Genomic DNA, 26,432 nt, shown 5'->3' on the forward strand with positions numbered 1-26,432 from the left:
ACCGTTTCCGGGGCAGGTGGCTATCAACATCCGGGGCCGCCGAACCGTCTGCCTACGGAAGCCGGGACGGCGGTAGTGCTTCTCGTATTGACCACAACCGCAGTCCGGCGCGGGGAGCGAACGCAGTGGGTTGCCAGGAGTGGACGCCCAAAGACTGGGCCTTGGACCAGCCGTTTCCGCGGCGGCCAAGTAGCAGCACGGAGAGCTGGTGAGTCATGGAGGCGGGCGGCTCTCACCACAAGAGTGGGCGGTGGCTTGGCCCTCATGGAGCAGCTACCGGAGAGCGGGGCTGGTGCAGGTATTCAGATGAGAAAATTCGAGGTGGCGACGAGAAGTGAGAAGTGTCGGTGTTCTGACTGCTCTTCCCTCTCGCTCCTTCTGTTTTCCTTTTTCTCCGCGCGTAGCGTCTGTACACTTTTATCTTTCCCGCTGGAAGTTTCTCTCCGCCTTTTACTGTGGGCTGTGGTCACCTGAGTACTTTCAGCTACTGACTAACACAGGGTGGATGGCTAAGTTTCTGCAGCTGTGGGTTCGGGGATACTGAGCCGAGAATACCTGTCGTCCCTCCGTATTAGAATTCTACGCTTCTCCGAGGGTGGCCCAGATGGAGACTCTCCGCTTGGGGAGGGCAGCTAGATTATCCCTACTTTTTTACCCGACATGGGGCTCTCCCTTCATCCCAGAGTTGAAGTGCTGCGTCGCTGTTTTATGTAGGAAGCCGATACGTTTCTTTAAGTAAGGTTCAAGGCCAGGCGACCCTAAGATTATGAATTTACGTAAGATTCAGACACCTCTCACCGCATTCAAAATAACACAAAAAGTTTTGCATTCTCCCCGTCTTTAAAAGAAATGCCATTGTTTTAATCTCTAATATAATGGGTTTGGGTACACTCCTGGAGTTGATGATGGACAGGGAGGCCTGGCGTGCTGTGGTCCATGGGGTCGCTGAGTCGGACACGACTGAGCGATTGAACTGAACTGAAATGAAATGAATGGGTTATACAGCGTCAAATATAGAGCATTTCTCGTTGTCATTCTGGAGGTGAGAAAAGCTAGACCTTCGTGCTAGATTTGCTTAAGACTGTCGCCCGTCGTGTGTTCTCTCTGCCCCTGCAGTTTGCTCCAAGTCAAATAGCAGGAAGAACAGCCTTTTTCTGTTTTTTTTTTTTTGAAAGTTCTCTATTCCTTTTTTAACATAAGGAATCCACGGCATCAGAGAAAATTAATTTTTTCCAGAATTGAGATGCTGTTCATTGATTTACCTATTGATGTTTAGTGTGTATGTGAACAGTGGGGTTGGTAAATGGCAAATAAATGAATCTGTCCTCTGTCTCATGCCTCTAGCAAGGTAAATTACACAGACAAATAATGGTAGCCTATTATGGTAATGATAAAATAGTTAACACTTACCTCACATTTCTTCTGTGCACTCATCTAAGTACTTTATTCTGCTGCTGCTGCTGCTAAGTCGCTTCAGTCCTGTCCGACTCTTTGCGACTCCATAGATGGCAGCCCACCAGGCTCCTCTGTCCCTGGGATTCTCCAGGCAAGAACACTGAAGTGGGTTGCCATTTTCTTCTCCAGTGCATGAAAGTGAAAAGTGAAAATGAAGTCGCTCCGTCATGTCCGACTCTTAGTGACCCCATGGACTGCAGCCTTCCAGGATCCTCCATCCATGAGATTTTCCAGGCTAGAGTACTGGAGTCGGGTGCCATCGCCTTCTTCGACTTTATTATGAGCCAAGTACTATAGACTATGGGCTTCTCTGGTGGCTCAGTGGTAAAGAACCTGCCTGCCAGTGCAGGAGATGAGGGTTCCACTGCTGCGTGGGGAAGATCCAATGGAGAAGGAGATGGCAATCCACTCCAGTATTCTTGCCTGGAAAATCCTATGGGTGGAGGAGCCTGGTGGCCTACAGTCCATGGGGTCTCAAAGAGTCAGACATGCTGAGAGTAGAGGGATGTTAAATTATATAATAGAGTAGATGTTGGATATAAGGAAGGGCAGCAATTGGGTGAGAAAGTCTTGCCAGGAGATGTGACATTAGGATTGGGATTTTAAGGATTTATAGGAGTTTATCAGGCAGGACCATCCTTCTAGGTGGTCCCTTAGGGCTTTTCAGTGTAGTCAGAGTATAGGGCAGAGTGGAGTCAGAGGAGATTAATGCTGTCTTAGAGCAATGGCGACAGTTCCAATTAATTCAGTTCAAGATTAATTCCAAATGGATTAGATACTTAAATGAATAACAAAAACAATAGGAATTAAGATTTTCCTTCCTTAATAAAAATTTAGTCAGTTGTCACACACATAAAAAAAGAAGACAATAGGAAAAAACTAGGGAATAATTTAGTGATCTTGTTATATTGGTGGTGGTTTAGTCACTGAGTTGTGTCCAACTCTTGAAACTGCATGGATTGTAGCCTGCCAGGCTCCTCTGTCCTCTGTCCATGGGATTTCCCAGGCAAGAATACTGGAGTGGGTTGCCATTTCCTACTCCAGGGGATTTTCCTGACCCAGGAATTGAAGCCAGGTCTTCTGTATTGCAGTCAGGTTCTTTACCAACTGAGCCACTAGGGAAGCCTGATCTGTAAGAGAAGAAACTCTGAAATTATGGAGGAAAAAAGCTATATTTGACTAAATAGAAATGAAAAGTATTTGTCTACCCAGATTTAGTCTCTGGGACTGTAGTAATGGAAACTCTAACAGCAACAAAAAACTCAAGATGATTTCTGGTAAAGGTTATTGCTGCTTAGAAACTAGGGTATATGTAAAAGAAAATGACTCTGAAATATGCTACTGAAGTAGATGGTCAGACTTGGGTGAGGAAGTGACACCTGAGCTATGATTTGAAATGAGGAAGTGGAAGCCACACAGCAGTTTCTAGCAGGAAAAGCTTGTATTGGAGGGATTGAAAGAAGGCTGGTGTTGCTGGAGTATAAGAGGGCACTTAGTAGATGAAGTTTGAGAGGCTGGAAGAGGCCAGCTGGGCACAGATCTCTTAAGTAGGAGAGCGATGTGGCCTGATGTACATTCATGAAGACCATTATGATTGCTGTGTGGAAAATGGACTGTAGGGGATGTTGTTGGCTGAATTGTATTCCCCAAAAGGATATGCTGAAGTCTTAACACCTGGAACCTGCAAGTGTGAACTTAACTTGGAAATCGGATCTTTGCAGATGTAAAGTTAAGGTCATACTGAGCGAGAGTGGGCCCCGATACAATGTCTAATGTCTTTATAAGAAGAAGGAAATTTGGACAGAGAGGATGGAGGCAGAGATTGGAGTGATGTGTCTACAAACCAACTAAAATTTGCCAGCAACCACCAGTAGTTAGGAGGAGATAGGGACAAATCCTCCCCTAGAGGTTTCAGGGAGATTTTGGCTCTGCTGACAGCTCGATTTCAGACTTCTAACTCCTAGAACTGTGAAGCAGTACCTTTCTGTTGTTTTAAGCTACCAGCTTTGTGGTAGTTTGTATGACAGTCCTAGGAAGCTAATGTAGGGGCTAAGTGTGGCGACAGGGAGACCAGTTAGGAAGCTGTGGAAATGGGGAGAAATAGTCTAGTTTGGAATGTATTTTTTGAGTAGAACACCTTGAATTTCCTGGTGGATTAGATGTGGCATGTTCTTACAGAGATGAATTAATGATGCTTTGCTGACAAAGGTCCATATAGTCAAAGCTATAGTTTTTCCAGTAGTCATGTATGGATGTGAGAGTTGTACCATAGAGATGGCTGAGTGCCGAAGAATTGATGCTTTTGAACTGTGGTGCTGGAGCAGACTCTTGAGGGTCCCTTGGATAGCAAGGAGATCAAACCAGTCAATCCTAAATCAACCCTGAATATTCATTGGAAGGACTGATGCTAAAGCTGAAGTGCCAATACTTTGGCCATCTGTTGTGAAGACCCAACTCATTGGAAAAGACCCTGATGCTGGGAAAGATAGAGGGCAGGAGGAGAAGGAGATGACAGAGGATGAGATGGTTGGATGGCGTCACTGACTCAATGGGCATGAGTTTGAGCAAACTGGGAGATAGTGAAGGACAGGGAAGCCTGGTGTGCTGCAGTCCACGAGGCTGCAAAGGGTCGGATTTGACTGAGTGACTATTAACAACTATGTTTTATGAGGAACTAGTGGTGAAGTTTACTGAAACAGGGAAGAAAATAATGTGGACTGATGGGAATCATGTGTTTTGTTTGTTTTACTTTTTTATTTTGAAATGATTTCAGACTTACATAAAATTTACTTGCAAGAATCAAACCTAGATTCTCCAGTTGGAGTATAATTGATTTACTGGACATGTTAAGTTTTAGATGTCATCAGTTAGACATCCAGGTAGAGCTAACATGTTGATTAAACCTGAGGCACAGGATGGGGAGGTCAGAGCTGGAGTTATAAATTTTGATGTTATTTGCGTGTGCCTGTGTGCTAAGTTGCTTCAGTCATGTCTGACTCTTTGTGACTGTATGGACTGTAGCCCACCAGACTCCTCTATCCTTGGAATTTCCCAGACAAGAATACTGGAGTGGGTTGCCATTCCTTTTCCCAGGGGATCTGCCTGACCCAAGGATTGAATATGTATCTCTTTTGTCTCCTGCATTGGCAAGAGGGTTCTTTACCTCTAGCGTGACCTGGGGAGCCCTATATGCACGTAGGTATATTTAAAGCCATAGTGCTGGTTGCAATCCTTCAGGGAAAAAATGAGGATAACAAAAGAAGAGGAGTCATTGCAACATTAGATACTGAACAGCATTGAATAATTAACAAAATGGACTGGGGAGGCATACCCAGTAAAGAAAGAAAGTCAGAAAACTGAGATATCAAAGAAGTCAAGAGAAAGAGCTGTTCCAGTTAAGTAAATGCTTTGAGGAGTTGTAGATGATGAGGATAAGTAAGTAACCAGTGTATTTGGCAGCATGGTGGAGGGGTAGAGGGGAAAAAAGGCTTGATTGGACTAAAGTGGAGGGCTTGTTTATATGTACATTAAGTTAAAAACATTATGCTTTTGCATTTCAGCAGAGTATATGGCAGTTTCTGAAAGCCTTGGTGCTGTTGACATTTTGGGCTGGATAATCCTTGGTTGTGAGGGGCTGTCTTGCTTATTGTATGATGTTTAGTAGTATCCCTGGCTTGTGTCCACTAGATGGTAGTAGCAGCCTTACTCCCCTCCCTCTTTGCCAGCCAAGTTGTGACAATCAAAAATGTCTGCAGACATTGCCAGATGTCCCTTGGCAGGCAAAATGGCCCATGGTTGAGAATATAGTTCTGGTTTAGGCTTTAAAATGAAAAGCTTGAATATTAATGGTAAAGCTTTAGGCAGTAGCTTACTGAGTGAGAAGATATTTAGTGTCAAGCAGAGGACCTGTCTAGCACTCTAAAAATTTTGCAATGTAGTGAATACCTACTTTGCCTGTAAGGCAAGTGTCCTGTTTGCATTATATCTTTGATGATTCCATAAGACACTTACTCTTACCTTATATTGATGTCATTATTATGCATATTGGTTACCATAGAGGATTTTGAATATAAATATGTAGAAGATTGTCGTGAATCTGTATTAACCCGATCATTGCCTAGAAATTATTTTGAAAAAATAGTCAATATTGCTTCAATTAATAGTCTTGACTTTTTTCATATAAGTATGGTACAGAAAACACAGTCTTAAATTTTATTTAACTTTCTGCTTCATGGATTCCAGGATAATGCCCCTTAATCTGACAAGGCTACCTTTTTCTGCCTGTAAGGGAATTAGTCTTAATATGGCAATATTCAGTTAGCCGCAGAATTATAGATCTGGAGAGAGAGCAAGAAAGTTGTGCAGTTATTTATCTAATAAATATGGTTTGGAGGCACTGTCCTCGGTTCAAAGGGTGTTATAAAAATGCTGTTGTTCAGCTGCTAAGTTGTGTCTGACTCTTGTGACCCCATGGACTATAGCCCATTAGTCTCCTCCATAGAGGTACTATACAGATAAAATGTTGCAAACATTCAAAGGAGGAGGTGATTACTTTTAGTGAGAGATGGTGTGAATGAAGTGTGGAAACCAATTAAATAGTCTGTTTTAATATGTGACAAGGGGGTCATTTCATGTTGGTGGGAAAAGGATGTTTTAATAGATTCTGCTGATGTAATTCACCTATAGGAAAACCAACCAGATCCTCTCATCATAAAATATGTAAAAAGTAAATTGTGGGAATTCCTTGGAAGTGCAGTGGGAATTCCTCAGCAGTGTAGCGGTTAGGACTCAGCGTCACTCCCAAAGGCCTGGCTTCCATCCTTGTTCACGGAATTAAGATCCCACAAGCTGCGTGGCACAGCCAAAAAAGTAAAAAATAAAAAAGTAAATTGTAAATGTGTTAAAGATACATATTCATATGAAGGAATTAGGAGAATATTTGTGTAATTGAAGTAGCTGCTGCTAAGTCGCTTCAGTCGTGTCCGACTCTGTGCAACCCCAGAGACGGCAGCCCACCAGGCTCCCCCGTCCCTGGGATTCTCCAGGCAAGAACACTGGAGTGGGCTGCCATTTCCTTTTCCAGTGCATGAAAGTGAAAAGTGAAAGTGAAATTGCTCAGTCGTGTCCGACTCCTAGCGACCCCATGGACTGCAGCCTACCGGGCTCCTCCGTCCGTGGGATTTGCTAGGCAAGGGTTCTGGAGTGGGTTGCCATTGCCTTCTCCAAAGGAGAGTTGAGGTGCTTCCAAAAGAAACTTTGGTAGAGAAAATAGGAATGCTAAATCCCAGGAAGCCTGTAACAATCTACAATTGGTCCAAGTTAAAGACAAAACTATCCAAACAATTTTGAAGTCTAAAGGAAGTTGAAAACTAGTTTGTGAATTTTTGCTGTTGTAAAAAGTTATAAAATGGGGTTTGGTCTCCTTTGCAGTGTTCATATTATATTCATTTTTAATATGCAGAAATAGTTGGGTTTTTCTCTCCTACCATGTTCTTCTAGCACAAAACTGATCAGCAATTTTCTATTTCAGCTATTTTTATAAGTACCTGTTTATCAGCACAGTAAACTCAGGGCTGAAGCATATACACACATCTCATAAAAGGAACATTTTAGGATGTGTGTATTCAAGACAATATGTAAGCAACTGTCCCTCTACTTGAAAACTTGTTTCCAAATAAAAATTTTAAAAACATCCCTTTCAGTGTAACAGAACATTACTTAGTAAAATGTCAAGAGCTATGACAATGTATTTTTCTCTTCATGGGAAATCGCAAAACAGGTGAACAATCAAGTCCAGGGTGGTTATTCTATTTGATAAATACGTCCAGAACTCTGTATAGTAAATAAAGTTTGCATGCAGTTTAAGTATCTTTACGTGACATTTTAAGCAAATAAGCTTTTTGCTTCATAATTAAATGGTGTATAAGAACCCCCTCCTCTTTCTTTAATAGCCATAAGGACCTCTTCCCCAGTTCCAAATAGGAATCATGAAAACCGGGTACTTTCTTAAAGAGTTTTCTGCATATCATACTAAATAACATGCAAAGAGTTCAACAACATTCTTCTTAAAGGTAAGTATTACTCTTTAAATGGGCATGTTAACCACTGAAAAGTCACTCAACTATTCTGATTACACTGCTTCATTTGGTCATTGGTAGTATAAAAGAACTACAGGTTAAACAACAGCAGGTTAGTTTATCCACTGGGTATTGTATATGACAGCAACTGCTTCAAGGCCAAAAACATTTTATGTAATGTAATTGTACTGGTTTGGAGTTTCTTTGTCTCTCTCCATGTAGTCCCAGTCAATTAGGGATTCTCTTCTCTTAAGATCAGCAGGCTTGACTGGAAATTTCAACTGGTTGTACACTTCTGAAACAAGGAGATTGTGGCTAAGTGTCTTTCTCATCTTCATAATTCAAACAGTTGTGGCATCAATTTGATATTGTCTATCTTGAAATTCTCTTTCTGTGGTACTAGCTTATTCTTTAGCCGTTTCTTTCATCTGAATTTGATTGATCTTTATCCTGAAAAGTTTGTGGTTGAAATCATCATTACAAATGAAGTTGTCACCATCTTCGATGTCTTTACCCTTTGGATTTTTCGCCAGAACTCTGGCTTTGCCACAGGCCAATGACTGCAATGTTCTCCTTAACTCTCCATCATCTCTTCTAAACTGAACTACTCTCCCTCATTAAACATTAGCAGCACCAGTGTTTGAAAAAGAGAGGCCTGGAGTTCTTTTTTACCCTCTTTAAACTCTGCCTTTAGCACGCAGTGTCCTGGAGTTGATTGCCATTGAAGTTTCTTGCCACTATGTTTTTGCCAAGGTAAAATGTCTTAAAAATCTCCTGAAGTTTTACCATCTCTGGTGGTAAATGAACTTCCATGGGCACATATGTTGGCCAGTAACCCATTGTCAGGATATTCACAGTTAATTCAGTATTCCCAGGTACATTCTGGTTCTGCATATACTGTTTGAACTGAATCATGATGTCTTTAGAAAGTTCCATACCTTTAAACATTCCTTTAAGTTTGCTGGTGAAAGCAGCTGCACGTTCATGTTTAAGTTTGGACAGCATTGGTTTTTCAGTTGAAGTAGGGATGATGGTTTTTAGTAAGATAGGAACTCTAGGTGCTGTAAAAGGAAAGATAGACCTGCTATAAAAAACTTTGTAAAATTAGTAATTTTTAAAATTAAAAATGTGCAAACCTTTTGGGGTAGTGATTTTATTTTTTGGATTCTCTCATTTAGAAACAAAAATCCTGACACATAAGGATGTATGTATAAAGATAATTCATTGTGGCATTAGCTGTAATGACAGAAATTACCTTTGCATATCTTATTTTCTAATAATAAGGCATGGCTGAATAATTATATGTAAACTCTATACAGCTGAATTAAGTGAGGTGATTAGGAGCAGGGGCTCAAGAGTTAGGCCAGTGAAATTCTGATCCTACCTACTGTATGTGTGACCTTGGGTACATTACTTAACCTCTTCAGAGCTCAGTTTTCTTACCTTTAAAATGGAGAAAATAAGAAATGTAAGATGTAAGAACTATTATGAAGATTCATGTTTACTATGTATTCTATGAATTTAATAGATGTTGTGCCCAGGCACTTTTTTAAGCACTTTATGGATATAAATTTATAATTGACTTATTCCTCATAACAACCCCCAAAGTTAGATTCTATTGTTTTCTCATTTTACTGATGAGGAAACTGAATCACAAGAGAGGTTAGTATGTTCTAATACAATTCACACACAGGTATAAAATTATATATCTCTGCCATATTATAAAATATGGCTGAATAAAATTGTAAATTTTTTTTTCCAGTTGAAATTTTTATGAGAAAGAAATGAGAACTAACCAGATGGGCTTTGAGTTAAAAGTTATCCCAGATCTCTATATTGTTTCTCATGTAGAAATATAAAGGGGAAAATCGATAAAAATAAAGACATTTGCTCAACTTTAACAGCTGGCATGTGGTCTGAGGTTGTTTATCAGTAATTACTCCAGAGACTGTGAGACAGTAATTACCCTTTTCTGTTACTTTCCAATAATGATCTTTTTTCCCTCCCAATTCCTCCTTTATATATAATTTACTCTGTGGTAATAAGACTTCAGAAGACTGGGATACACATTTTGGGAAAAATAAATGAAGAGAAAAGCTTTGGCCTTCAGACATTTTTGGTTAAAATGCAGCATGTATACAGGTGACAGAATGCCAGCAAATATACAGATGGGAATATGAATATTGGATGCACTCATTTTTTAGGTACAAGGAAAAAAGGGAGACTGGAAATTTGATTTCATACCAAGCTAGAATGTTTCTTTTTTTCAATCCCATACCTTATACTTTTGTTTATGTTTTTTTTTAAGGATTTTCTGTTAGAATGAATTTTTAAAACATAGTGTATACAACACCTGTGTATAAATACTTGTGTAGCATTCTTGCCAAGCCTAGGTATAAGAAACTTATCAAACAGAAAATGTGGCACATTCTACAAGACAGCTGGCCTAAACATTGAAAAAAACTCAATGACCAGGAATAAAAAAAGACTCTTCTAAAATATGTGTATTATTATCTATTATCTGTATACTAAGATGTATACTGTTATCACATCTTAGAAAAATAACCCTGGTTTCAACTTGCACCATTTATTGGATCCCCTCCTCCCCCCCCCCCCCCCCCCCCCCCCCGCCATTTAGGATCCAATCAAAGGTTATGCCTTGCATTTAATTGTCTTAAAATCTGTTTTATTTTTAGAGGTTTTATTGGAGTATAGTTGATTTACAACTTTGTGTTACTTTCAGATGTACAACAAAGTGAGTCTATTATATATATATATATATATACACACACACACACACACACCACACACTTTTTTATGATCTTTTCCCATATAGGCTATTACAGAGTATTAGCTAGAGTTCCCTGTGCTGTACAGTAGTAAGTCCTTAGTAATTATCTATTTTATATATAGTAGTGTGTATGTCAGACCCAATTTAAAATGTTTTAAACTATAACAGTTCCCCTTTGCCACTGCTTTTAGAGCTCTCTTAAGTTTTTTGTATTATTAGTGAAATAACTGCTGCCAATTAAAGTTATGACTTGCCATCTATTGTAAGACTCATCTCGGTGTCAGAAGTCTGAAAGTGAAATAAATATATTAACACAATGTGGCAACTTGCCCAAAGTCATAGCACTGGTAAGCAGTGGAACTGGATCTCGAAGCCAAGCAGTCTTGCTCCTGAATCTGTTCTTTTGGCCATTTCTCAGTGCTGCCATTTTGTTTTTAGTGAGTTACTGCATGTGAGGCTTTTTTTAGTGCAGTGCCTTCATTACATATTAAGTATGTAATGTGTGTAGCTTTTAATATCATTTTCAGTACTTCCCAGTTTGCTACTACTATATGTTTATAACATTTGCATTCTGTGACTTTATTCAGTTTTTCTGTGCTTTGTTTATAGATTGATTCTCAAACTTCACAATATTGTTTATGCAAGTACCATTCACTATAAAATCCAGAGGTGTCATTTGTACTGTAGAGAAGGAAATGTAATTGTGTCAGTCCTCTACCTTTTAAAATGTCATGTTAGCTCTCTAAAATTAGTACCATCTTTGCTAAGTGAGTCCATTTTGTTCTTCAAGATATATTTTGAGCTCTGAAACACTTTTGTCCTAATTATACTAGTTGCTTTTCAAATCTGATGCATATTTATCTATTACCTATCTATCTCTCTATCTGTATTTTTTCCTGTAACTCTCCTGGATTAAATCTACTGTTTTATGTTATTCCATGTCATCCTTATTTCACATTTCTCTCCCACCTTGTTGGGGTATAAATAATTACAAGTAATTTTTTCAAGGAAATGATATAAAGAGATATTTTAATTTTCACAGGTATATCTGAAAATGCATTCGTCTTGCCTTCTCAGTTAATAGTTTGGGAATAGAATTCATAGTTCAATCATTTTGTTTTGCTTGAAACTTTGAAGACATCATTCCTTTGCAGTTTACTATCTAATATATCTGATGAGAATCTCAAAGGTAGTCTGATTCTCCTTCTTTGCAACTAATATTCCTTTTCCTCTGGAATATTTTATTGAACTCTTTTTATCATTGGTTTTATGATGTTTTATGAGAGTATTTCTTTCTAGCTGTGGATCTTTTTTCACTTATCCTTCATTGCACCCCTTGAGTCTTATTTGTTCACTTCTGGGAAATTTTTTATATTATTTCTTCAATTATGTTTTCCTTGGGCTTCCCTGCTAGCTCAGCAGGTAAAGAATCAGCCTGCAATGCAGAAGACCTGGGTTCTATCCCTGGGTTGGGAAGATCCCCTGGAGAAGGGAAAGACTAACCACTCCGGTATTCTGGCCTGAGAATCCCATGGACAGAGGAAGGTTCCATGGGGTAGCAAAGAGTCGGACAGGACTGAGTGACTTTCACTTTCACTTTCCATTTTCTCTTTTTTATTCAGAATACCATTTGGATAGATTCTTCCAAGTAGAAAAAAGACAAAGAAAAAAAATGAGATAATATGGAAGATCAGTTCAAGAGATCAGTTTCCTTTGACTGTCAGTTCTCTTCTTTGAATATCTTTTGTCAGTGTTTTTTTTTTTTCGTGTTTCCATAGTTTCTTTCCAATTGCTCATTTTTAATAGATGCAGCATCTTCATGAATTTCTTTGAGGATAACACTTACAAATTTTAAACATTTATAAGTTTAAAAGCTCTGCTTCCTTAAGGTGAGTTGATTGTTATTATCCTTTTGTGCTTTTGCCATTCCTCAAAAATAAAAAAAAACAAAAAAGGATTTTTGAGCTCTTTGTAAGTGTGCAGAGTATCAACTGTTGGGCCTCACTTTATGGTGAAATGAAGAAAAAAAGCTCTTCTTCCTCCTCCCTGTGCCCAAATGAAGAAGGCTTTATTGTGGAACATGAAGGTGTTCTGATGCTTTCAGAACATGGTTTAAAAAAAAAAGAAAAGTTGTGTTTTAAGCCTGACACTAGCTTTGTTGCTGCTAGCTTCTGTGTGTAAAGGAAAGAGATACAAGGTTTGGTGTGTCTATCTCATATGGGTATTTGAATTATCCTGAGTTTCGTCCTGCAGCCCCCTTCTGCTGTCTCTAGGTTTGGCTCTTCCTAAGACTCTATTGGAAGGAAAGGCTTCTGAGTGGCTGCAGCTTTCTCATGCGTGTGCGTGCATACCTGTGCAGCTGCACATTGGTTCTAGACTGCGGTTTTCTCTGTTCTTGCTTCACCCTCAATGTAATCCCACCTGCTTTTCTGTTTCCGGAATGCTTGCATGCACTTCAGTGGGACTTTGATAGGAAGTGAAAGAAAATGCACATATGCTTAGTTTGTCTTATATAAAGTAGGTAATTGATAGGTATTTGTTGAATAAATCAATCAGTGTTACTGAGAAAAATTGGGCAAAACATACTTCTTTTTAGATTAAAAGAAGACTTACGACCTTAGAATACAGGTACTTAAATGAATCCTTATTTATTTATTTGGCTGTGCCCGGTCTTAGTTTCGGCAAGTAGGATCTTTGATCTTCCTTTTGGCATGTGAGATCTTTTATTGTGGTGTGCTGACTCTTTTTGCATCATATGGAATCTAGTTCCTTGACCAGGGATCGAACCTGGACCCCTGCATTGGGAGCTTGGAGTCTTAGCCACTAGACCACCAGGGAAGCCCCAAATAAATCCTTTTAATTCTTTTAACTTAATCCTGTTTCAGGAAAGAATCTCATTGGGGTTAAAACTTTCCAGGGGGGTAAAAAAAAAGGAACTCACTTTTTCCCCCTACCAGAATTAAAGGGCTTAATTCCATTTTGTTCCTTTTTAGTGCTCAGCACAGTGCTTAGCATGTTCTAGTAATCAGTGACAGTTAATATGTTCTTTTAACTTAAACTCTTTTTATCTCCCATTGGGGATTAACATGTGTAAAGTACTTAGAGTAGATTTTGGCATTTGCAGTAAGTGTTCCATAAGTGTTAGCTACTATTCTTTGATACATGAACAGCTTTTTTTTTTTTTTTTCTGTGAAGCTTTCTCTGATCTTTTTTTTTTCTTCTTTCTCTGATCTTGTTAGTTTGAGTTAACAGTTTATCTGTCTCTATTTTGCTTATATTTTATGTCCCAGTCTTTATGGTGAGTAACATTGATTTGCTTGCTTGTGCATCTCTCTAGCAAATGTGCTTCTTGATAGCTGGGAGCTATCTTTTTCTTTTTGTATTAATTTACTTTTTATTTTTGGCTGTGCTGGGTCTTGGTTGCTCGGCAAGGGTTTTTTTCTAGTTGAGGCCAACATCTGGGGACTACTGTTTGTTTCAGTGCGAGGGCTTCTCATTGAGGTGGCTTCTCTTATTGTGGAGCACGGACTCTAGGTGCACAGACTTCGGCAGTTGTGGTTCTCGGGCTCAGTCGTTGCAGCTCGAGGGCTCAATAGTTGTGGCACATGAGCTGAGTTGCCCATGGCATGTGGGATCTTCCAGGACCAGGGACCTCACCTGTGTCCCCTGAATTGGCAGGGTAATTCTTAACCATGGTACTACCAGGGAAGTCCTGAGCTATATTATTTATCCAGGTGGTGTTGGTATGTAAGTTATTGTTTGCCACATATCATTATTCCCTCTTTTTTGCTGGGTCTTAATGATTGAGGAGGGTGGTGTGACTGGAGCATGGAGAGTGTGTATTAGTAGGAAGTGAAATGTGACAAATATGTTGACACTAGATTGTAAGTAGTTGAATACCAGATTAAAGAATTTGAGCTTTACTTTGTATGCTCTGGGAGGCATTTTCATTACTGACTAGATTAGTTCCATATTTTAGAAAAATAATTGTGAGTGCAGAGTACAGAATGCAGTGGAGAGAAGACATAAGATTAGAGGCAAGAAGATGTAAGAAACTCTTGCTGTTGCTGTATTATAAGGTTCTTATTTTAGTTTAAGAAATCTTACAGCTCATGCTTGAACGATAGGTCTTAACCAATACAAAACCTTCAAAGTCACATCTCAGATAACTTCAGGGCTTCCTTGCTAACTTTGCTTTGAGTTCTTATTAAGAAATACTATATTTAAGTTTTAATAATGCTAAAATTTAATAGAAACAAGGCACACAACTACAACAGTGAAAGTGCTGTACTCAATATGCCAGCAAATTTGGAAAACTCAGCAGTGGCCACAGGACTGGAAAAGGTCAGTTTTCATTCCAATCCCTAAGAAAGGCAATGCCAAAGAATGTTCAAACTGCTGCTCAATTGCACTCATCTCACGTGCTGGCAGTATAATGTTCAAAATTCTCCAAGCCAGGCTTCAACAGTAGGTAAACTGTGAACTTCCACATGTTCAAGCTGGATTTAGAAAGAGCAGAGGAACCAGAGATCAAATTGCCATATTCGTTGGATCATTGAAAAGGCAAGAGAGTTCCAGAAAAACATCCACTTCTGCTTTATTGACTACACCAAAGCCTTTGACTGTGGATCACAACAAACTGTAGAATATTCTGAAAGAGATGGGAATACCAGGCTACCTTACCTGCCTCCTGAGAGATCTGTATGCAGGTCAGGAAGCAACAGTTAGAAAAGTCAAGTCTGTCAGTCGTGTCCGACTCTTTGCGACCCCATGGACTGTAGCCTATCAGGCTCCTCCGTCCATGGGATTTTCCAGGCAAGAGTGCTGGAGTGGATTGCCATTTGAAACAACAAACTGGTTCCAAATTAGGAAAGGAGTATGTCAAGGCTGTATATTGTCATCCTGCTTATTTGACTTATATACAGAGTACATCATGTGAAATGCCGGGCTGGATGAAGGACAAGCTGGAATCAAGATTGTCAGGAGAAATATCAATAACCTCAGATATGCAAATGACACCACCCTTATGGCAGAAAGTGAAGAAGAACTAAAGAGCCCCTTGATGAAAGTGAAAGAGGAGAGTGAAAGTTGGCTTAAAACTCAACTTTCAGAAAACTAAGATCATGGCATCCAGTCCCATCACCTCATGGCAAATAGATGGGGAAACAATGGAAACTTTTGCTAACAAAAATAACTTTTGCTCTGCTACTACTGCTAAGTCACTTCAGTCGTGTCCGACTCTGTGCGACCCCATAGACAGCAGCCCACCAGGCTCCCCCGTCCCTGGGATTCTCCAGGCAAGAACACTGGAGTGGGTTGCCATTTCCTTCTCCAATGCCTGAAAGTGAAAAGGGAAAGTGAAGTCGCTCAGTCGTGTCCGACCCTCAGCGACCCCATGGACTGCAGCCCACCAGGCTCCTCTGTCCATGGGATTTTCCAGGCAAGAGTACTGGAGTGGGATGCTGTTGCCTTCTCCAAACTTTTGCTCTAGATAGCTTATTACCTTTATGATAGATTCTTAGTCACTTGTGGGCTCCAGACCCTAGCTGCCAATTTAGTATTGTTTATCTTATCCATTTAGTTATGTTTCTCCCCATCGCAGTGGAAATGAATGTTCCTGTTCCTGGGCTTTTTGGATCATGGCTTCCCTATAAATGTGGATGGTATACCAATATGTGTATTTTCAAGTTAACTTCTATTAATAACTGAAAGTCTAGAAGGATACAAATGTGGCCCGATCACAAAGTAATCCCTCTCTCTTGATATGTAACATGTATTAAATGGTAGAAGAATCACTTTGGGAGTTACAAATTTCTTTGGACTTAGGTTTATTTGTAACATGAAAGACTGAATCTCTGAATACATCTATGTGATTCTGAGCTATGGCATGTGACTCTTGGACAGGCTAATTATGTTTGTGGGAATCTGTATATATCAAAATTAATATCTCTATCTAACAAGCCACATATTATTTCATTACATACACAAAAAAGATGTAGGTTAGTAAAGATGTGGATTTTTAAATATATTGTAGACTCTTGCGCTTTAACAGAGACACAGACTTCTGCTACTTACTGGATGTGTACTTGTATACAAGTTACTATGAAAACAAGCTGAGAGGATGCTCCTGTGTGTAAAGTGCCTAGTACATCCTTATGAAATATTCATTAATGAATGTTAGTGCTTTTCTTATTGTATAGGACAAGAGAAATGCCTTCCAGAAAGCTAATACTGAAAATGTTGGAAAATATTTTAAATTTTATATAGCTGACTAAATTACCAAGTAAGGTGTTTATAACAAATTTAAAAAAAAACATGTAAAGGACAGCTTTATTTTACATGAACAACTTCGGTACTAAAGGACAGCTTTATTTTACATGAACAACTTCGGTACTAATTATTAGTTTCACATTAAATCTGATGTGGTACTGAAATTCTTTTCATGTTGAAAGACTTTAGAGAGACTGCATGTCCTGTTGAGAAGGAAATCCCTTCTAATAAGAACTGATCTGATTAGTCTGAATCAAGGTTACTTTTGCATGCGTTAATTATACATGGTTCCTAGGTGGGCAGCATCATCACACTATTTAGTGGATACCTTTGTTAAGTGACAAGATGTAAGAAGGAAAAAAAAAACTGTAGCAAATGATCAGGTAACGCCACTTCTTACTTTAAAAAATTACAATTCTAAATGCCATTTCAAACAGCAAACTTTCATTATATGTGTTTCTGTTAATCTGTAATATCAAAAAGCCTTTTTTTTTAAAGTTTCAGTATAAGATTAATACAAATTGAGTGATAAATTGTTAGACGTAATTTGTATAATTTGTGCTTTTCTAGCTCAAAGGGTTTTTACTGTATAGTAAAATACATTTATTCAAAAAAGGATAGATAATTCCAATGAAGTTTTTATATTAGAATGCTAACTTTTTGGCTTAAATTGGAGTTTCATTTAAAATCTAAACAAAGAAGTTCACGATCAAGGCCAAAATCTTGTCTATATTACCATATATATCTGATTATATGTTATTTCAAGCTTATTTATCTTAAACCATGATTACAGAGTTAACATATGGGAATATATTAAAGGCATAGCCTTATTATAATTATTGGACTTTTGGTCTAATTCTCTACCACTTTAAAATTGCAATATGAAACAACAGAATTGTATTTATTTAGGTAAAAACAAGATCTGAACTGAGTCCTTCATTGTATTTTTCTAAAGAACTTGTCATGAGCAAGTAGTCAATATCATAGCTGGAGAATCATTCATTATATTATTGAAATGAATTTTTTCTTTATCTGTATCCCAATATTTTGAGTATGTATGAGTTCCAGGCCAGTTGCAATTAAACTGTGAATTTAGATATTATCTTGACTACAACATTAAACACAACTAAGATTTTGAAGTAAACACGTTTACAAATCATATTGTTATTGTGCAGTGAAGCCATTCTCTGAAGATTAAAAGTTCTGCTTGTTTGGAAAAATCAGTTAGGTCTTTTTATGCTGTTGAAGTTCTGCTTTCCTTCTAAACGTTCCTTTACTAATTTTTCTAAAGAGAAAAGATGCTCATCTGCATCTTCTGGCACAAGGCTTCTCATAGAATTTGCAAGTTCAAAAAGATATTCTGTATTTTTTCCACTTGGACCAGCTGCATTAAAAATTTGTTCAGCGATGTCTTCCAGAGGTGCAGGACCAAGATAATTAGGATTATCACATGTTCCAATATATAGCAACACACTGAATGGTTCTGTTATGGAATCTTTTGGATAAAAAATGACTTTTGTGGTCCTGTAGCCTCCTTTCTCTCTGAAATCAAGGTATGCTTTTACTTCTTCTTCCTTTCCTACTGGCAGTCTGTAAGCAACACCCCATACACAACCCTGTTGAAAAATGAAAAGAAAGTATTATTTAGTATTTACAAGGCTAAAATAGGTGAAGATAGATGATGAGCTAAGAAAGTATCTTGTATATTCTTAGAAATCAGTGCAGTTTTGCTTTCCTTAATGTGCAATGAAGAGGTAATACTAAATAATAAAGGAAATAAGCATTTTAAATTCTTCAATCTGAATAATTAATTTCCTTGTATAGTAGCATATTTATCTTTGTTTAAATTTTTAAAATTATGTCTTTTAACTAATGGGATTGAAATGAAAAATATCAGATCTTCATTTAGTCATTAAAAATATAGTTCTAAATCTTTAATCCGTAAGCATTTCACTGATAGTATGCTGAAACCCACTGGAGTGGGTTGCCATTTCCTTCTCCATTGACTCTTCCTGACCCAGGGATCAAACCAACATCTGCATTGATAGGTGGATTCTTTACTGCTGAGCCACTAGGGAAGCCCTTATCATATATTAGTTGTTCCCTTGTTTGCAAAAAGAGTTCTGTATTTTAAAAGCTCTGTAATAAAGTAATCAACTATTAAGGCAATAGGTTCATTTATTTGCTCATTTCTTCACTGAGTAAACTTTCAAATATCCTTAGTAAATTACTCCATCCAGAATAGTAAATGGCAAACTCTTTGTCTAGAGAGCCTATGAACAGTGTCAGTAAAAGCAATGTACTTTAGCTGCAAAGATTTTTTGTAGTATCAATAAAATATTTGTGATACAAGCAAGATTTATAGTTTGCAACACAGATTTTTTAGTTTCTTGACAACTTTTAATTGTTAAACTTCAGGTTGCTAAGTATCTTGAATAAATTAACATTCTATAGGAAAAAAGTACCTTTTATTACCTCTAATTAGGAGTTTTAGTTACCAGTTCGGAGCCATTTTTTATGGATGTTTTTCCTAATGTAAGTTATGAAAGCATTTCATAATTTCATCATTCATCTGCTATTGCTAGCTGCTTGATTTTTATTATTTTTGCTGCTTTGATTTTTATATAGCAAAGTCCTTTCTAAAGTTAAATATTTAACTTCACAATGTAAAATTTGGATCTCAATAAAATGATTGAAAATATTTAAGAAACAGAGAACTATCAAATAAACAAGTTTTCTAGTACTCCATACTTTAAAAAAAACCTGTTGTGCTATCGATAAGATTAGGCAGTAAAGAAAGTGATAATTCATGACTGAGATTTTTGCTGAAATATTAGACTCCTAGCAAGTGTGAGGAAAGCCTTAAGGCTTTCATTTAATTCTTTGTGTTCATCTGGCTGTCTGAGGGTTGGCTCCATTAATGTCAAAGTGAAGTCGCTCAGTCGTGTCCGACTCTTTGCGACCCTGTGGACTGTAACCCAGCAGGCTCCTCAGTCCATGGGATTCTCCAGGCAAGAATACTGGAGCGGGTTGCCATTTCCTTCTCCAATTAATGTCAAAGGAGACCACAAAATTCTCAGTCAACAAACTCATCAAGAAGGGAAAAATGAGACTACATGCCATTGGCTTTTCATTGTCTACCTTGAATTCTGCATCCCAACTTTTCCCAGCACATAAGAAGAAATACAACTAATACAGAGAGGAATTTCTAGGCTCAGTGTAGTTCAAATTATCTGTGATGACTGCTAATAAGATTTCACTGATTATTAAAACTATGAAACATGTTAACACTTTACGATTAAAGACTATACAAAAAAGAATTATTATACCATACCGCAGGGTCTTCAACAAGAGTCACAACTCTTCCAGGCTGTTTTAAGAAAAGTAAAAAAAAAAAAAAAAAAAAAAATTTTTTTTCCTGAATTAAAGTTCATTAACTGAGCATTAGCAACTTAATGTTGACATGGAATATTTTAACTTCATTTGTTTATACTGAGCACTTTAAAAAGTACTTACTTTTTGTGATAAATTTTAAAGTGAATTAAAAGAATCTATCTTATCCAAACTATCTTGGCCTTTTAAAAAAATTCTCTTACATTTGTGTATAATAGGTATATTGTATTCACTTAGAATGGATATATTAAAAAACACACCTGTGACTGAAATCAAAAGCAAAAGGAAGAAGCAATGATAATAAATATTCTGATCACTTTTTTTTTTCTTCAGGGAATAAAGATTGCTATAGTGTTCCACTGAGGAACAAAACATGACATTCCAGGGTGCTTTCCTATAGAGAAGTGGTTCTCAAGTGTAGATAAAACTTACTTGGAGGTAGTTTCTGATTCTGTAAGTCTGGAACAGTCTGAGAATTTGCCTTTTTTTTTTTTTTTTTAATACAAGTCCTATCTCGTGTCAAAGGTTGTGTATTTATTGACATTAGTGAGAAAGTTGTAAGCCACAACTTTACCTACTTGTATGCCTGCTGTGAGACACATAGTGAACCTACATCATTCAGATATTTGTGCTATCCTTGTTTCTGTTTCCCTCTAGTCTTTGTCCATTTGTATAGATAATTCGTAATCATGCAACACATGGAATTTTGGATTATGTTTTTTAATTTAATTTTCTTGTTAGTCTTCTGATACTTTTTAATAGGTGCATGATACTCTACCATCAGTGAGCTATAATTTAAACATCTTTGAACTGTTGGACATTTATAGTTAGCTTTTTTCTATTTAAGATAATGCTAGTGAGGATACATATATTGATGGGGGTCATGTAGGAATTGCCGTATTACCTTTGATTTCAAAGTGAATTTGGAACTACTTATTGAATACCTATTCTTTGTTGTAGAGATGATAAAACTGATTCTGGTTTTTAAAAGCTTATATTGTAAGTCTGGAATATGAACTTACTAACATATGAAATAGGTAGAGAATACTTAAGGGCTGTGATGTATGCTGTTTATTAAGTGAAGTAATAATTCTGAGTCTTGGGTGGTCAGAAAAAAGACAATTCTGAGTAAGGGTCTAGAAGCAGAATTAAACCAGGCCAAAGTGTCTGACTTTAGCAGAAGCTTCTCCATGTATGGAAGATGATTCAGAAGTATAACTGGAGAAATAGGATAGAGTCAAATCTGAAAAGCTAAAGATTGGAGTTGAAATTGAGGGACAATGGAAAAAACAAGACACTGAAATTTGGGAGAAACAGGAAACGAGGCGCTACTGTAGCACTCAAGTTAGTAGGTGACTGGCATGATAAAAGCAGATGCTTTGGGAAGATCGGTGTGTTAAAGTATACTTGCTGTTCAGTCGCTCAGCTGTGTCTGACCCTTTGTGACCCCATAGACTGCAGCATGCCAGGCTTCCCTGTCCTTCACCATCTCCCGGAGCTTGCTCAAACTCAGGTCCACTGAGTCAGTGATGCCATCCAACTATCTCGTCCTCTGTTGTTCCCTTCTCCTTCAGCCTTTCCCAGCATCAATACAAGGATGTTCATGGTGGTAAAGTATATAGTATGCACATTTAAGTGGGAAGGAGGTAGACTGTGAGCAAGAAATGTTAGTGGACTGCGGGACAAGCTCTGTTCTCCATCTTTCCTTGCTTCCCCTTTCACCAGCCTAGTCACTAATTCTTGGTAGCTGTTTCTTCTGATTATTTTCTAAATTTGTTTTCTCATCATCCTTTAGTTTCCTCAGGGCTTTCGCTTTCTGCCTCCAGTTTGTTTTACATGGCTCTGGGTTGACTTTTTGTTGCAAAAATTGGGTTTTGAGTTTTCCTGTGCTTTAAATTTTTCAGGGTTATAATATTCTACAGCATAAAATAAAAATTCCTTTGCATGAGTTAACTACAAACATCACTTCTTACCACTTTCCCTCTCAAGCTGTAACAAATTATTTATAATTTTTCAGTTCAGTCGCTCAGTCGTGTCCAGCTCTTTGCGACCCACGGACTGCAGCACGCCAAGCCTCCCTGTCGATTACCAACTCTCAGAGCTTGCGTAAACTCATGTCCATCCAGTCAGTGCTGCCATCCAACCATCTCATCCTCTGTCGACCTCTTCTCCTTCCGCCTTCAATCTTTCCCAGCATCAGGGTCTTTTCAAATGAGTCAGTTCTTCACATCAGGTGGCCAAAGTATTGGAGTTTCAGCTTCAGCATCAGTCCTTCCAATGAATATTCAGGACTGATTTCCTTTAGGATTGACTGGTTGGATCTCCTTGCAGTCCAAGGGACTCTCAAGAGTCTTCTCTAACACCACAGTTCAAAAGCATCAGTTCTTTGGCACTCAGCTTTCTTTATAGTCCAACTCTCATATCCATACATGACTATTGGAAAAACCATAGCTTTGACTGGATGGACCTTTGTTGGCAAAATAATGTCTCTGCTTTTTAATGTGCTGTCTAGCTTGGTCATAGCTTTTCTTCCAAGGAGCAAGCGACTTTTAATTTCATGGCTGCAGTCACCATCTGCAGGGATTTCGGAGCCTAAGAAAATAAAGTCTGTCACTGTTTCCATTGTTTTCCCATCTATTTGCTATGAAGTGATGGGACCTTTACAAACATTCATATCTTTGAATATACCAGTGCCCAGAGTGGAATGGGCTTCCCTGGTGGCTCAAATGTAAAAGAGTCCACCTGCAATACGGAGACCTGGGTTCAGTCCCTGGGTTGGGAAGATGCCCTGGAGGAGGGCATGGCAACCCACTCCAGTATTCTTGCCTGGAGAATCCCCATGGAGAGAGGAGCCTGGAGAGCTATAGTCCATGAGGTCGCAGAGTCGGACATGACTGAGTGACTAGGCACAGCACAGCATTGCACAGCAGAGTGGAATGCCCTTCTTTAGAATCCCTTGGATATCCTCCTGCCACTCTTTTCGTAAAGGCTTGGCTGTCTTTTCAGGCAACTTTGCAGCAGCTCCTTCTAAACTCTAATTGCATCTTTTCCCTTATAGCACTTATTAGGTATTGTTGTTTGCATAGGTGTTTTCCACTTATATGTGAGTGCTCAGTAGTAACTGTTGAAAAGGGGAGAGGTAGTAAAGTCCTTGATGTAGGTGGTGACAATTGAAACAGAAAACAAAGAGCATATGTAGGGAATCATTAAGGGAAAATAGATGGGTCCTTTTGACTGCTTATGGATGAAATACACATGCACTGTTGACACTACTGATATATTTACCCAGAAATATTTTATAAAACTTAAGCTGCTTGTTCCTATTATTATTGGGGAAACAATGTAAATTGGTAAGTGCACTTAAATTTTTTGGGAAGGGCATTGAAACTGAAGGGGTCCTGAAAGGTGAATAGGATTGGAGGATGTGAAATATGAGCCATGTTGGTTCCTTTCATTGGGTAATGAGTAATGTTTCTGATCACCATCTAGAAATGTAAATATTCACGATCATCTCTTGTGTTAAAATGTTTTCTCTTTTTGAAATTGAAATATATTCTTTCTGATGTGAACACTTTTTCACACTTAAAATAAATCCTTTTGATCACCATCTAGAAATGTAAATTTAAAATAAATCCTTTCTGATCACCATCTAGAAATGTAAATATTCACGATCATCTCTTGTTAAAATGTTTTCTCTTTTTGAAATTGAAATATATTCTTTCTGATGTGAACATTTTTTCACATTTAAAATAAATCCTTAATTTGATAAGAAATTGCTAGTTTTGTTAGAAATAAATAAGATGCTTAATTAAACTTAGGAAGATATTAAAGTTTAATGAAGTTAAAAAGAAAGCATAATTAGGAAAGGAAGTAGGTTTGGCATTTTTCCTACAAATGTCACATTATATTATGTAGAAATGAGTCCAACATTTGTTTAGTAACATCACATTTCATATGTACTGATGACTAGCTCACTAGGAGCATATGTTGCTATAAAAAACATAGGGCTATGTAGAATCTACATTATTCTTCTAATTTGCTAGGTATTTCTGTAGCCTTTTGTATTTCTGTTTGTAAGACAGTTAATATTTATATAAGGCTTTTGCTCCATTATAATAGAAAATGTGAAGTAAAATAATGTTCTTTCCAGTTTTTTTTTTTTTTAGCAGAACAGTATACTTAGAAAATGTTTAATGCTTTAGGTTTTCCTTGAATATGATAGGATGGATTCTTAAAAATTGGTATCAAACTGTTAGCCATTGCAGTGCCCCCGCCCCCAACTTTCCTATCTTATATTTTAGTATATTTAAGTAAAGAGAGATATTGACTTTTATAGCTACCTTCTTTAATATTTTATTAAAGACTCATGAATTGTATCGACTTGGTGATTTCTTATCATCAGTTTGTTTTGACAGTGTACATAACTCAGTGTGCTGTGTAACAAACATTTTGGTTGAGAGTAGAGTACTGAAATATGCTATTCTAACCATGTTCATAAGTATTTAACACTTGGTTTTTTAAACTGAAGCCTAGTAAGGCATTCCTTTGCAGATGGCAATTTTAAGCGCTCATACCTGACACCTCAAAAGGCAATTTATTTAACTTAGTTCTTTAAAGTCTGAAATGTTATTTTACAATATTCTTGGAGATAGTTTGGCCATGAAATTTCTTTTGGCCTGTAAATGTGCATTTGTGGTAAATCACGCCTCTTTTTTCAAGTCATTGCTACCTTAAAGCCAGACTCTTAATTTACCAGCTCTAGTTGAGGTAGAATGGCTTTTTTAAAAATGATTTTAATCCTGTGTCTCATTTATGAGCAGGTGCAAACTACAGCCTTCTTCTCTTCCCTTTTCCATGATGCAAGACTACAGGTATTTCTTTGGAATTAACCTCAATCTCTTTTTACATCTGATTTCTAGCGTTCTAGATTTCCTGCTTCTGAGCCAGTATTAATTTTTTTTTAAAGAAAGTGGTAAACTCATATAATTATCAGTATTTTAGACAACATATAAGCAATTAAACATTCTGTACTCTTCTAAAAGTTAGCTATAATAAGTGTTCAACTTATCCAAATTATTACTCAAAATTTAGTTTTCCTTATGGATTGTCTTGCAGTCAAAAACAAGGCTGATTTGCATAAGCAGTGAGCTGTTAATTCTCTGTATTTACAGTGTATTAAGATAAATGTCCCTGCATAACTGACTGAAGAATGCAGTCAGAGAACTTAATTTCACATTTACAATTTAGAGGAGAACCACTGAAGAAAAATACATTAAAATAATGTTGGATATAGTATTGGTACGGTGCTACTTAGGTAACAAAGCCGGACTCAACTTCTGAAGTACCTGACAACCAAGGTGATCAACATAAGTTCCTTTATAACCAGAGATAATTTTGGAAACTAGTTTTTCTGTGACCATAGGTGTTACAAAATAAAACCTTTGGAAAGATATAAAGAAATCCCAGAAATAACATGCACGTTTAAACTCAGACCAATGAAAATCTGGCAGAATGCAGAAATGCCAATAAACTTAATTGCTAAAAAGCTGAATTTACTAGTTGATTTTAGTATTTCAACTCCGTGGTGACAGGAAGGTTTATCTTCCCACCTTTTTGTGCCGAGGGTGGAGTGGGGAGGGAGGGTGGTTGCCAAGAAATGGGATCCCCTCTCAGCACGTCGCCTTGTGGGAGCTTGTGCCCACGTTTCTTGCCTCCTCAAGAAGTAACTGCCACCAGCATCTCTAGCAGCTTCAAAAGGACTGCCCTTGGATTAGGATCCCAGAGTCGGGGGCAGGTGGCCGAGGAAAGTGCACAGAGGCAGCAGCAGTATTCCTAACCTACTGACCTTCGGCGGTGGGGTGTGAGTCCCGCAGAGCTGGACAAGGAGTTGAGGAACAGTGCTCCGGGGACATTAAGTGTGGGGGACTGGTTGCGCCTCACCTTGCCAGGAACTCCGCGGTGGTCGGTGCTGCCCTGCCAGAAGCGCCTGCTGTAGCCTGAGATATAGCCAACCAGCTTGTCCTCGTAGGGGAAGTCCACCTTCCAAATGAGAGACCCGTAACCAAAAACCCACATCCTTCCCTTGCTTTTCCTCCGTGGTGGCTGGCGGTGGTGGCGGTGGCGGCGGCAGTGGCCGTCCCCTCTTCGTGGTCTCTGAGCTGCTGTCTTGGAGCTGCTGCCGGCAAGAGTCTACGACTTTCCGGACGCAAGAAACCGGCTGCGTAGGCGCAAAGCCTGTACTCCTTTCTTGGGGGCGCAAAGCACACTGGGACTTGCAGTTCGCGGAACGGCTTCCTAGTCTGTCTCAGTCAACGTTATTATTTTGTCTGCTTGCTTAGGGTATTTGGAAGCATTGATTTCCTCTCTGCTAAGCAATGGATTTTTCAGCAGCTTCTGTTTATCACCCTACTTTTCCCGAGGTGCTTGTGGTCAGAAGACTACAGTAC

At 38.2% G+C, this 26,432-nt stretch overlaps 2 protein-coding genes and 1 pseudogene across 3 annotated transcripts in view; 1 reads left to right on the plus strand and 2 right to left on the minus strand.

Annotated features, from left to right (window-relative positions):
- The first annotated feature begins 114 nt into the window (after positions 1 to 114).
- The window catches only part of ASB3 (ankyrin repeat and SOCS box containing 3), a 107,580-nt gene continuing 81,262 nt past the window's right edge, over positions 115 to 26,432 (plus strand). The window contains exon 1 of the mRNA XM_068975964.1: positions 115 to 208. The gene's annotated coding sequence lies outside the window, so the exon portion shown is untranslated. The remainder of the gene's footprint in view (positions 209 to 26,432) is intronic.
- On the minus strand, positions 7,703 to 8,537 carry LOC138075255 (cullin-4B pseudogene; annotated as a pseudogene).
- CHAC2 (ChaC glutathione specific gamma-glutamylcyclotransferase 2) lies at positions 16,907 to 26,075 on the minus strand. 2 transcript variants are annotated; one of them, XM_068982410.1, is made up of 3 exons: positions 25,927 to 26,075; positions 19,928 to 19,963; positions 16,907 to 18,209 (listed from the first exon to the last, which is right to left on the minus strand). In XM_068982410.1, exons 1-3 carry the CDS (start codon positions 26,059 to 26,061, stop codon positions 17,814 to 17,816), a joined length of 567 nt encoding a protein of 188 aa, XP_068838511.1. In that variant the 5' UTR covers positions 26,062 to 26,075; the 3' UTR covers positions 16,907 to 17,813. The 2 variants fall into 2 exon arrangements, with proteins under 2 accessions (XP_068838511.1, XP_068838521.1); XM_068982420.1 differs by lacking the exon at positions 19,928 to 19,963.

This window comes from Capricornis sumatraensis, chromosome 1, assembly GCF_032405125.1.
Source record: "Capricornis sumatraensis isolate serow.1 chromosome 1, serow.2, whole genome shotgun sequence".
Lineage (NCBI taxonomy): Eukaryota > Metazoa > Chordata > Mammalia > Artiodactyla > Bovidae > Capricornis > Capricornis sumatraensis.